The sequence below is a fragment of the Neopelma chrysocephalum genome, unplaced genomic scaffold (assembly GCF_003984885.1).
Source record: "Neopelma chrysocephalum unplaced genomic scaffold, ASM398488v2 Primary Assembly neopelma1_43, whole genome shotgun sequence".
NCBI lineage: Eukaryota > Metazoa > Chordata > Aves > Passeriformes > Pipridae > Neopelma > Neopelma chrysocephalum.
The window spans coordinates 11,460,934-11,472,577 of record NW_020897702.1 but is presented as its reverse complement, the minus strand read 5'-3'; the positions used below and the strand labels follow the sequence as shown (position 1 = coordinate 11,472,577).

Below are 11,644 nucleotides of genomic sequence, written 5' to 3'. Positions count from 1 at the left end.
CAGACTCAGTAAGTATCTCGAAAGGCTATGTTCCCAAGAAGCTGGAACATGTCTATGTGTGGGTATGAGTAATTTTCCAGTGAATGAGGTTTTGCATTATACCTAGGGCACTGCACTAATCCTAGGAATTGCATTATTCCTAGAACAAGTGTGGGGAAAGGGTTAATATTATACGGGAACATATACATGGAAGCATGGGAAGTGTAGTCTTTGTGCCACGCCTCCGGAAAATGACTCTATGGAGCATTCCCATTACAAGGACTCGCTAAGGACTGTGGGAAATACCGCACGGTGTCACGAGAGGTATGTAAGGGCTTTTTAGCGCGTGAAAAAACGATTTTACAGCTGCACATGCATCTCTTTTGTTGGTGAACCCAAATGCTACAAACAAGAGTATACTGTTTTAAATGTATTGCACTGAATTTGAGAAAAGACTAAAAAATTAGTAGTTCTGACAGTGAATATATCTGGAAGTTTCCTGAACATTGTAATATCCTAACTTGCTAATCAGAGATCCACATTTCGATAGAATAAGTCATTAAATTCTACTTATTAGTATTGGAGGTTTTTATATCTTCACCAAACGTAAGAATTCACTGTAGTTAGCTGTAGCTTCCTCACCCATCATGTCATTTTTAGTTTTGTGCAGAATCTCCAAGAAGTAAAGCTGTCGCTGCCATCTAGTGTCTTTAGAACAGGTTTCTAGTAACTGTACTAAGAAAAAAAAAAGTGTTTTCATAAGACTGATTTCCTTCTCCAGTTTCTCAGCTGCTAGTAAATCTCACGTAGTTCATAGAAAGTTGTAAACTTTGGGAAGTTTAAAAGATGTTTGCTTACTTTTTTTTCTCTCCTGGAATATATGTTTGCATCCTCTAAGTCCAGCTTGTTCAGGATCATGTAACCAGCAGAGAAACTAGCCCTGAGGAGCATCTGACAGACTCCTTTTCCTGCGTTATCCTTTTTCCCCCTTCAAATGACACATTAATCAATAACAATTCATATACTATTAAGTGAATTTGTGTAGTTCCACATAAAAACTAGGAACCTGGTGTGAAGTTATTAGTTCTACTTATATTACATCCTGTGAGACATCTGTCTCAGCCTCTCATGGTCCTTTCCTCACAACATCTCAGGAAAACAGTCAGTTCAGTCCCTCCCTTGGAAAAAATACATTTCTTTTCAATTCTTGATGGTCTTGGGAGATATCCCATCAGGTCCCCACCCATGCAATGTTATTCTCATGTGAGGGCAGTGGGTCCCAGAGCATCGGGTACTGTGGAGAGTGTTCCTTTCTGACTGACAGCAGCAGCAGAACCCCTCTGGCTCTGATCTCAACCTTCCACTTCCACAGCACAAGCAGTATTTTCCATTTTTTCTTAGCAAAATGCCAGGAACTGACAGCCTGGTACTTTTCTTAGCTGAGGTAGAGCTAACCGCAGAACAGCTTGCGTCTCTTGCTGGGGATGAAGATGCAGAAACTGGAGCTGTGCTTGGACTTGTGCCAAAGGCTTCTTCCAGTCAGCCGAGCAGCAAACGGTAATCTTTCTGTTTGGGCTGGGTGGCAGCTGGATATGATCATTCTGATGGCTTTTGAAGTTCCAGCTTTCTATGCAGTACCTTTTTCCCCTGCCAAGTGTTTAACATTAACAGAAATTTGCATAGATATGAAAGACATTCATTGACATCTCCTTGCTTCCCTGTCCACCTTTGCATTCCCTTATCCACTGCAGCTCATGTTCTTCGAAATTCAGAGGACTCAGACTCAACAACTAGCCCTTATGGAAGGCTCATTATTATTTTGACACAATTTTCCAGCAAATCTTTATACTGAGAATAACAAGGACTAAGTTTACATGTCCAGACCCTTATTTCATTTCTGAGTAATTAAGTTAAACTGCAGCCCAATACCAAACATTATGTTTTTCAGGCATACTCCATTGCCTTGGAGGAAAAAAAAAGTAAATCACATTTTTAAATAGAGGTGAAAATTTTAATGAATAAAATGCACAGGTTAGTGTTCCTGATTTCTTTTGTCCAATAGCTCTCTTTTATGACAGGCAGAATATGGAATTTTAATTTAAGTAATTTCACAATGTCAGCTTATTTCTTCAGTTTATTTAATATTATTCTCTAAAATTGAAAAAATATTCACAGTCCCACATAATTTCCATTGATTAAAAAAACCCAACCAGACCAAAAACTTACAATGTACTGAAGCAACTGATATAGATATTAAAAGAGTAACAAACATGAAAAAATATATTCTTTTCAATATTTTGATTTGGATGTTCATGTTCTCTTCTGGCACAGCTAGGCATGACCTCTATAGACGTCACTTCAGTTTACATCAGCTGAAAACATGAGCTGTGATACCAGATGTAGCATCATGCAAGTCTTCAACCTGCATGGTTCTCTCTCTTGTTGCTGCTTCTTTCTAGTTTCCCCAGTATCATCCAGACTGATGATTTCTGCAGGCAGTAGTTTTCCCTTTTCCTGTTTGCTGTCTCCTTTGGAATGACACCTCACTACTTCTGTACCTTCTGCTTGTTCTAGAGATGACATGTGCATCTGCTTCCAAGGAGACATTTCTAGTCAAATGGGGATACTTTCAAATACCTTTGAATTCCCTAACTTCATTTGTGTGGCCTAGTGTTACCTTCTCAGGGAGTCACCATGCAGTCCTCACTCGTTCATTACACACCTGAATTCCTAGTATGTTAAAAGGCATTTCAAAAAGAGATGAAGGATTACTTTAAAAATATAATGCTCCTGGGTTTATCAGGTGTATTTCTTGGGACATGCTAGGAGATCTTTGAAAGATGCTAGACATGCTCAGATTACCAGGAATTAGTAGTGTTCGTGATCATGTGTGATGTATCCAGCATCTCACTTCAATACTAGACAAAGTTTAAGTGGTGCAATGCCCCTTGAAATACTAGTGATTTATTTTCTCCTTTCCTATTAAGTTAATTCAGTTCCAGACTGGCATGCAGCTGTATAGTTCCATATATACAGTATACATTTGGTGGTAGGTAGCCCAGTGCTTGTTCACGGAACCTTGCTGTCCTCTAGTAAACCTATATGCCCGCATTATTATTATTTCCATGTACTACAAGCTGCTCTGCAGCCGATGACATGGAACTCAGCTGTAATTAGCACCAAAATAGGGAGTTAGTATGCAGGACACGGACAATTCTTTTGCTCCAGATGCTGTATTCAAACTGCAGTTGTCCATTGAAGAAGTAGAGATAACCTAAGGAAAAGGAATGTTAAAATGAATTAACACAGAGAAAACAGTGTTGTCATGTTAAAATTATTGTTAAAATAGAAATTATCTTATTTGTCTTCATTTTTAATGTCTTTTAAATGCAACATTTTAGTATTTAGAATGCTGAGCTAAATTTTTTAAAGATCCTCATTCCATTTGCCAGACCTGCATCAGAGTTTTAAAATAACTGATATTCTTTAATCTTGTGTCAAAGTCTGCATTTTATCACCTATACAGCACTTGCTTAAGAAAATACAGTGTTTGCATGTTAATGGTTAAGACTGACTTGGAAACACCCCTTGAAAAGTTGGATAGGAATGGGCTCCATTTGAAGGAACAGACACGTTATAATACTTCTGTATTAAGCATATCACTTTAGTTTCCTAAGCAAGGAGGGAGGTCTTTTTTTGTCCCAGATCATGATTTAGATTAGAAAACTGATTCAGCCAAGAAAAGAAGTGTTGATATGAAAAAATCAAAATTACAAATGACAGAGTTTTCCATAGGACATTAATCTCAATTTTCAAGGGCAACTGATTGTAATCAAGTTTCGTTATCAGATTATGTACCATTTCTTTCATAGACTGCATCCACTTTATCACCAATTCCAGCGAATTCTTCCTCTATGAGCCTGGGGTAGCCTGCTTCCATAATTTCTGCCTCTTCATCATAACTATATTAAATATAAAAGAAAAAAAATCAGAGGATTTAAGCAGCGTGGGAGTTTGATCTGTACCCTTTATATGCTTTGAAGTTACTCACACCTGAAGCAGCCAGCAGACTTTAGATGCTTTCTGTCCAGTGCAATAAAGAAACTCAGGGCAATAAACAGGGCAAACCTCCACCAGAAGTGGAATAAACACTAGAGTTTATAGAGTTACATTTTCAGAACTGATCTATGAAGTATATATTCCATGGAGATTATTGTACCTGGATGTACTGGCACTACAAGCTGCTGACTGAGGCTGCTGGCACAGAGATACTGTGAAGTGATGATAGTGTCTTAATTATGCATGAGACCTGGCTGTGAGCTGCACTTATAGACAGAAAAAACCAGACACCCTGTGGTGAGACAGATTTCTTACTCGCAAAGTACTGATACCATTTCATGTCACGCAAGCAACTCAAGGAAGCAAGATGGGAATTTTGTCTTGCAGACAGGACCACATCACAAATTCTCCTGGATCAGAGCACTTTATTCTCCTTTCCTTTCTTTCACTCATTCAGCTTTTAAAGTCTGTGCCCATATGTTTATAAAAGTCTTGTGTACACCTTCACAAGATATTGTACACAGCTATAGCAACAATGAAAACCACAGACTGGAAACATGAGCCAGAGCCAAATTCCTGATTTGAACCAGCCAGCTGATCTTTTGATATGACTAGGGACACTGATCTGTCTCCAGCTTACCTCCAGTACTTATTTCCAGTAAAAAAGAGAGTCTTGCCAGTGTCTTTAATATGGACAGCTGCATCTATTCTTTTCATTTCTTTTGGGAATCCCATTTCATATATCTTTTTAGGAAAGTCTTCAACTATATCATAGCCATTCAAAGCCCAGACTTTCTTTCCTGAAAATAAGAACAAAGTATGGGTGAGTCTTTTGTAAAGACTCAGCTTTGAGAGCAGAATGTAATGAGGATGTTGTGATCCCTATTTTTATACAAAAATAGATTTTTAGATCACGTACTTTGAAGGTATTAGACTATTTGTGCTATGATCCTATGCATCTGAATTTAATTGTACATCTCCTAATTCACTGAAAACTGTATAGATGTGCATGAAGTGAAACCAACAATTTGTTTTTTGAGTAAGGAAGTAGGATGTTTTGTTCGTACCTTTACAGCTTTACTGAGCTTAATTAAATATCTATATTTTTCTGCCAACAACAAACTTGAAAACTCACCCTTAAACATGAATACAAGATCTTTGATGGGATTTTCATAAGCTGCATCTATTTTATTTGGAAGCTCTGGCCAAAACGACTTAAGTAACACCAGTTCTGCCTCGACCATCTGAGGGTGCAGTCTCCAGAAAAACCTAAGTCAGAAAAAGAAAACACATTTTATGTTTCCTGCCATTCCATAAAATAGCAGTATCTTTGATGTGCTATAGTAAAAATTAGTTACTGATGAATTAATTTTTTTCATAGCATAGAATATTTAGTACATAGAGCTCCTTGTAGACCTTTCCTTTCCTCATAGTCATCTAGTTGCAGATAATTTCTGTCACTCCCACAGTGATCATCTCAAACAGTAACAAATTTAGAATAAGAGAAACACAGCTGTCCCATGTAAAGTTTCTGAAGATAGTACCCAAACACTTATTAGTAGATTTGTCCATGTTGAAGAAAGTCCCATGAAATGAAAAATGTGTACAAAAAGTGTCAGCCTTCAGCCATATTATCTTCACTTCAAATTACTGGGCTGTGAAGTCTGGAATTGTATTATAAATCCTGCCTAAAAAGATATATGATGTAGTTTCTTAGAGACATCTATATTGATTTGTGATCTTTTAAACTTATGTTCATTCAAATCTTTAGTAAAAAACTGAAATGGTGTTTTTGCTTCCTCAAAATTTTATCCAATACCCACCATCTGTAACATGGAAGTCTCTTTACCTGTCCTTGAAGACCAGCATCTCTCCACGAAGTTCTGTTATTGCATCAAGTGATAATTCTACATCACATTTCTCTGGTGTTTTGGGATGTTTCGGGTTGGGATCTTTGTCTCCAGCACCTGGAACCATACCATATGATGTAAGCTTGACAATGTTATTTTCCTTATCTTGTTCATAATATTGAATAGGGCATGGAAGAGTTCCCAAAGAGTATGATAAATACAAACATATATGCAAAACATTTATACTGGGGAAAGTCTGTTCTCTCTCTTCTCTAGCCAAATACATTCTCAGACTTTGCAGTTCAACTGTGCTGCAAAGACGTTAAATGGACTTTCTTTCTTTATCCCAAGTTTTGAAGGTCCCTCAAAATTTTTATTCTTTACGTGATGAAACATGGATAGTTCTGTTTCTTGCTTTAGACTCTATTTTACCTTCTCTTTTGAGGCAGGTCAAAAAGTATAAAGACTCTGCCCTCCACCCCCTACCACCAGAGGAGACAGCACAGTGACCAATGGTCCTCTGCAGTATTACTTCCTTTTTTTCTTTCTGAACTATTAAATCTAAACCTCTTCTGTTCCAATGAACTGGTCTTAAGCAGTGATGACTGTTGTTATGGAGTATCTGCAGCTCTATAGTAACTGTGCAGTGCATCTGTAACAGGTTATAATGATACAGGAGATATATATTATACAGACTTACCATAGAGTTCTTGGATCCCTTGCACATCATCATCAGGAAGAACAAAACCAGTTTTTCCAGTGTATGTGTAAATTGGAAACATCAAAGCTCCAGGGTCTCTAGAGTGTTCAAGTCCCAGTGAATGACCAAATTCATGGGCAGCAACAAGAAACAAATTATAGCCTATAAAAAAACCACAGCAAAAGTAAATGTATATCTCCTTGCATCACCAAAAGGGACTTGGAATAGCCAAGTAACCTTAACACTGTTTATTCTATTAAAGTTCTGTCCTGCATAGGCAAGGTAATGAATTTTCAAGGTAAATGCAAACAGATAATTTGCAGTTGAGTTATGTGTTTTCTATAGGCATCAGTAAGGCACTTCCCATCAGTCTGTGATCAGAACTAGCTGACCTTGAGCTCAGTGAAATGCCAAAATGACAAAATCCCTTGGTTGTGGCATTTTTTAATCACTTCACTTACGAGCTTTATATCTTAGAATTTATGCTAGGCAAATGTAAAACTTGTATTTATGACTGGAGGTTAAACCCAGCTTTCTCTGTGTAAATAGTGAACATGACAAAGAAGCAGTGAACATGAGAGGCAAAACAAACTGTTCACAGATATCAAACTGGGAAAAATTCTCCATCTATCACCATTTCAAATAATCTCAGGAACTTCTGTTACCTCTAGAATCGTCTGACCAAGTTTCATCATCATCAAAATGGGCATCTCCTCCATAGTCTGGACCCGGGGGGAAAGCATGAGCCAGTAATCCAGAGGGTCCATCGAAAGGGTAAAAGTCACCATGTTCTACAAAACAAAATTCAAAACAATTGAATTAATTACCCCATCTTATTTGGAGGAATACTACTATAAAGTAAAAACAATTGGTTCTGTGTTACCTTTAGTGCCAAAGGAGATCATGATATCAGCTATACCGCTTCGTATTCTGGTGAAGTTCAGTGGTGTCACATCAGACCAAACTTTAAATGCTTTTTTGAAAGCTCGGTCTACTTCAGCACGTCTCAGATCTGAAGTGTAATTCATAATTCTGTCAAACAGATTAATATCTCCAGTTAAACTGTATGAATTGAAGAAATGTGCAATGCACTTTTATCTGACTGTACACCTCATTAAAAATTTTTGCTTTTTTCATATGTTCTTATCACATAACAAAGAGCTCGGCAGCTGCATACAGTATTAAAAAAAACCCAAAACAAACCATTTCTATTTTCATTAACATAATTCAGAGACATTCAAAATGATCCAACTGCTGTCTTTAATTGGTTTTCTATACACCAGAAGATATAGAAAATGACAGATATATTTGATATTAAGTCAAATCATGTCAGTAACTTCAAACTTTTTTTTTATGTCATGTAAAATATCTCATGATCCTTACTTCCTGGAGGAGCAAAATATAATCCAAAGATATTTTTACAGGTTAGAATCATTCACATTAAATTAATATTTATCACTAGATACCAAACTAATAGAGTTCCGTGATTTTGTATTTGGAACTGCTAAATAAACTCAGGCTGCAGCTGGTCAAAACCCTGGGCTGACAACCTTGCAGAATTAAAGGACAAGGAGCTACCATGTGAACTTTCATCACCTTCACTTCCTAAGGTCAACTTTCAGGGGTCGTGGTACGGTGATTTGTGTGACCAAACATAGATATCTCCATCTAGAATGTGAAATGGAAGAGCCTGCTCTCACAGCCACATTGCAGAGACTGGTTTACATCTACATTGCTTTGTCCGGAACAAGACCTGTGTGAGGCAGACACTAAACCGGGTCCAAACAGGTCACAGGAGTGACCTAGAGAAATTCATGATCTTAGTCCCTACTCTTCTTTCATTTGGTTGGATGAAGATTTACTAACTTACATCACACCAGCTTTCCTCCACAAAGAAGTACAATGGAAAAAATTAATGTTTACTTCCTTGGGCTGCAGTGTGAGCTGGGGGCACCTTTCCAAAAGTGAGGCCATAAGGGTTTTAAACTGCAACATTAATTTTGTCAAACTCAAATGCGTCCTTCTCACATCAGCCTCATATACTATCAACCTATTGGACAAGGCACCTGGAAAGAAGGTAATAACAACACTCAAAATACCATGCATTTACCTGTATGTCAAATTCATTTTTGACCATTTGAGTTTTCTAGGGAAAAAGTTATATTCCCCCACATCTGGGACACCACATCTTGGTTTCTGCATCAGCTCGTATGTTTCTTCATCTAGTTTCCCTGTCACCTCCAAGCCGAAAAAAGCTTGCATTTCCCGAAGTTTAGATGCCACTGTGTTACCACTCTTTCTTATTATGCCAGCAGGATTCAGACGGAGGTCATAGTGAGTCCTGAGATAGCGCTAAAAAGGGGAAAAGAAGTAATAAGACTAGTTTCCAAACAACTGTAACTACACAGCTTACTATTTACTAGACATGTGAATTAATTATTTTATACTGTACCTCTGCAAACTGAAGGTCTTTCTCTGTGAATTCATGGCTGTCTTCGAGAGGAATAGGGATTGTCAGGCAAAAGGACAAACCTAACAAGAAAAAGAAAACAGCTGAAAGTCTTGATTGCATCATGTTGGATTTCTGAAATCTGTAGCCCTGATGTTTCAGAGAGCAGTTACCTTTACTTTTATAGTCCCAGCCAAGTGAGTCACCACTTAGGGACAAGTTAGAACTTCCTTGTCACTTGAAGTAAACATGCTTAGACAGCTGGTTTTTCTCTCCTCCCCAACACTGTGGTTTAGGCATCCATTCTCCAACTGAGAGCTCTGAAACTGTATCCTCATATAAACACGAGGTCTCTGAATATTGACATAGGTTGTGGGAAGAAACGGGCAGAAGCAAACCACACTTTTTGATTATTTTGCAGTAACTTACACTGGCAATAACTGGCAACAATGCTGCAGTAACTTACTCTTCTTTGCTAGAAAAATTGTCTTTTTACTATTTGATAGACAATAAAAATATAATCTTGATGATTTTTAAAATAAATTCTGTAACTTTTTGGTAGTTTCACCCATGCAACAGAGATTTTTAACAGTCAAACTGATCACACACACTTCAGTTGTTAATAAATGCTGCCTTGGCTGATAAGAAATAACATTATAGAATATACAATATGATATTTTCTTTCTTTGTTTCTGTAAAGAACTATAACTCCAGAATATTAACACGAATTTTACTTCAGAGATCCTTACATAGAATTACAGAATAATTTAGTGCCTGTGATATACTAAAAAACAGAAATGCTAAATATCAGGAAATAATTTTGAATATTAAAAAATATTTAAAAATATTTAAAACTAGTTAATACAATTTATCTTCCTCAGAAACCAGGAATTTACTTTATGAGAGAATCCCAGCCAGAGATTGATGAGACAGCTACTACTCTGAGAGAGGCAATTTACCAGCTACAGGTAGGCAGTGAATCTGTGTGTCTAGAATAACAGAAAAATGTGATTTTTGACTTATGAGGTGGATTATAGGATAAATCTGGCATTATGACAGAGATAGTAATTAATATACTTCAAAGCTTAAAGATTATTTCTGTCTCCCCAGGGTCATTACAATCTCAGCTTCTGCTAAAACTTGTATGCTGACAAGCATGGGTCCAAGGAGAGATGCTCTTTCTGCTGAACTCACCTTCTTCATTCATGAATGCTTTTTTTCCTGTATGGAAAACAAGGAAAACCTTTTTGGTAGGCACTGGTACAGGCTTCCTGGAATACACTACCCTCACATGGACGTTGTCTTGTTGATAAAACAGGAAAAGGACACAAATCACTGAGGTTGAATGTGTAAAAGCTTGATTTGTTACTCAAATAATGATAGCCATTTGTCTCATGATGACAAACAGCAAAAGCAAATAAAGCTGAAAGGAATTTGTTATGTAGGCGATTTCTGCCTCACTGGCCATCTCAACCAGTGCTAAATATGGTTACACCAATTAGGAATAGACAGCTTCTGTTAATGCAGTTTGTATATTCTCCTTTACATTGTCTGTCACCAGTGCTGAGACTTCTTTACTCAGCAATGGTGGCATAAAGGCTATTAATTAGGTAATTCCACCTTCTTAAGAATCAAAGAGTCACAGAATCAAACAGTTTGGAAAAGACTTCTGATATCATTGAGTCCAACCCATGACCCAACACCACCCTGTGAACTAGCCCATGGCACTAAGTGCCACATCCAGTCTCTTCTTAAATACCTCTAGAGACGATGACTCCACCACCTCTCTGGGCAGCCCATTCCAATGTCTGATCACTCTCTCTGTAAAGAATTTCTTTCTAATGTCTAACCTAAACTTCCCCTGACACAGCTCAAGACCATGCCCTCTTGTCCTACTGCTGATTGCCTGGGAGAAGAGACTGACTCCCACCTCTCTCCAATCTCCTTTCAGGGAGTTGTAGAGAGTGATAAGGTCTCCCTGAGTCTCCTCTTCTCCAGGTTAAACAACCCCACATCTCTCAGCCACTCCTCATAGGGCCTGTGCTCCAGTCTTTTCACCAGTCTCGTTGCCCTTCTTTGGACATTCTCCAGCACCTCAATATCCTTCCTGAACTGAGGGGCCTAAAACTGGACACAGTAGTCCAGGTGTGGCCTAACTAGTGCCGAGTACAGGGGCAGAATCACTGCACTGGTCCTGCTGGTCACACTGTTCCTGATACAGGCCAGGATACCATTGGCCCTCTTGGCCACCTGGGCACACTGCTGGCTCATGTTCAGCTTCCTGTTGATCAGAACCCCCAGGTCCCTCTCTGCCTGGTTGCTCTCCAGCCACTCTGTCCCCAGCCTGTAGCGCTGCTGGGGGTTGTTGTGGCCAAAGTGCAGGACCTGGCACTTGATCATACCATTGGATTCAGTCCCTTTATCCAGCCTGTCCAAGTCTCTCTGCAGAGCCCTCCTACCCTCCAGCAGACTGACACTCCCCCTCCACTTGGTGTCATCTGGAAATTTGCTAATGGTACACTCAATCCCCTTGTCCAGATCATCAGTAAAGATATTAAACAGAACTGGGCCCAACACTGATCCCTGGAGGACACCACTAGTGACTGG

The 11,644-nt window shown here is 38.5% G+C and overlaps 1 protein-coding gene across 4 annotated transcripts; it reads right to left on the bottom strand.

Annotated features, from left to right (window-relative positions):
- Window positions 1-2,100: 2,100 nt before the first annotated feature.
- Window positions 2,101-10,732, bottom strand: LOC113964727 (collagenase 3-like). Of its 4 annotated transcripts, none has more exons than XM_027677341.1 (11): window positions 10,232-10,732; window positions 9,041-9,390; window positions 8,699-8,940; window positions 7,472-7,620; window positions 7,254-7,379; window positions 6,589-6,750; window positions 5,888-6,005; window positions 5,174-5,307; window positions 4,679-4,838; window positions 3,838-3,941; window positions 2,101-3,253 (listed from the first exon to the last, which is right to left on the bottom strand). In XM_027677341.1, the coding sequence occupies exons 2-11, from the start codon at window positions 9,161-9,163 to the stop codon at window positions 3,153-3,155; spliced, it is 1,419 nt and encodes a 472-aa protein (XP_027533142.1). In that variant the 5' UTR covers window positions 9,164-9,390; window positions 10,232-10,732; the 3' UTR covers window positions 2,101-3,152. The 4 variants fall into 4 exon arrangements, with proteins under 4 accessions (XP_027533142.1, XP_027533144.1, XP_027533145.1 ...); XM_027677343.1 differs by lacking the exon at window positions 10,232-10,732 and having other exon boundaries at window positions 9,041-9,081; window positions 9,211-9,822; XM_027677344.1 differs by lacking the exon at window positions 10,232-10,732 and having other exon boundaries at window positions 9,041-9,141; window positions 9,211-9,243.
- Between the last annotated feature and the right edge of the window lie 912 nt (window positions 10,733-11,644).

What these genes read in the sequence shown, in the direction of transcription:
- LOC113964727 (XM_027677341.1), bottom strand. Translation starts at nt 9,163, where the DNA reads ATGATGCAATCAAGACTTTCAGCTGTTTTCTTTTTCTTGTTAGGTTTG. An exon ending in TTGGTCAGACGATTCTAGAG is followed by an intron (nt 6,751 to 7,253) that starts GTAACAGAAGTT and finishes GTTTTTTTATAG; the next exon opens with GCTATAATTTGTTTCTTGTT. An exon ending in ACTGGAAATAAGTACTGGAG is followed by an intron (nt 3,942 to 4,678) that starts GTAAGCTGGAGA and finishes TATTTAATATAG; the next exon opens with TTATGATGAAGAGGCAGAAA.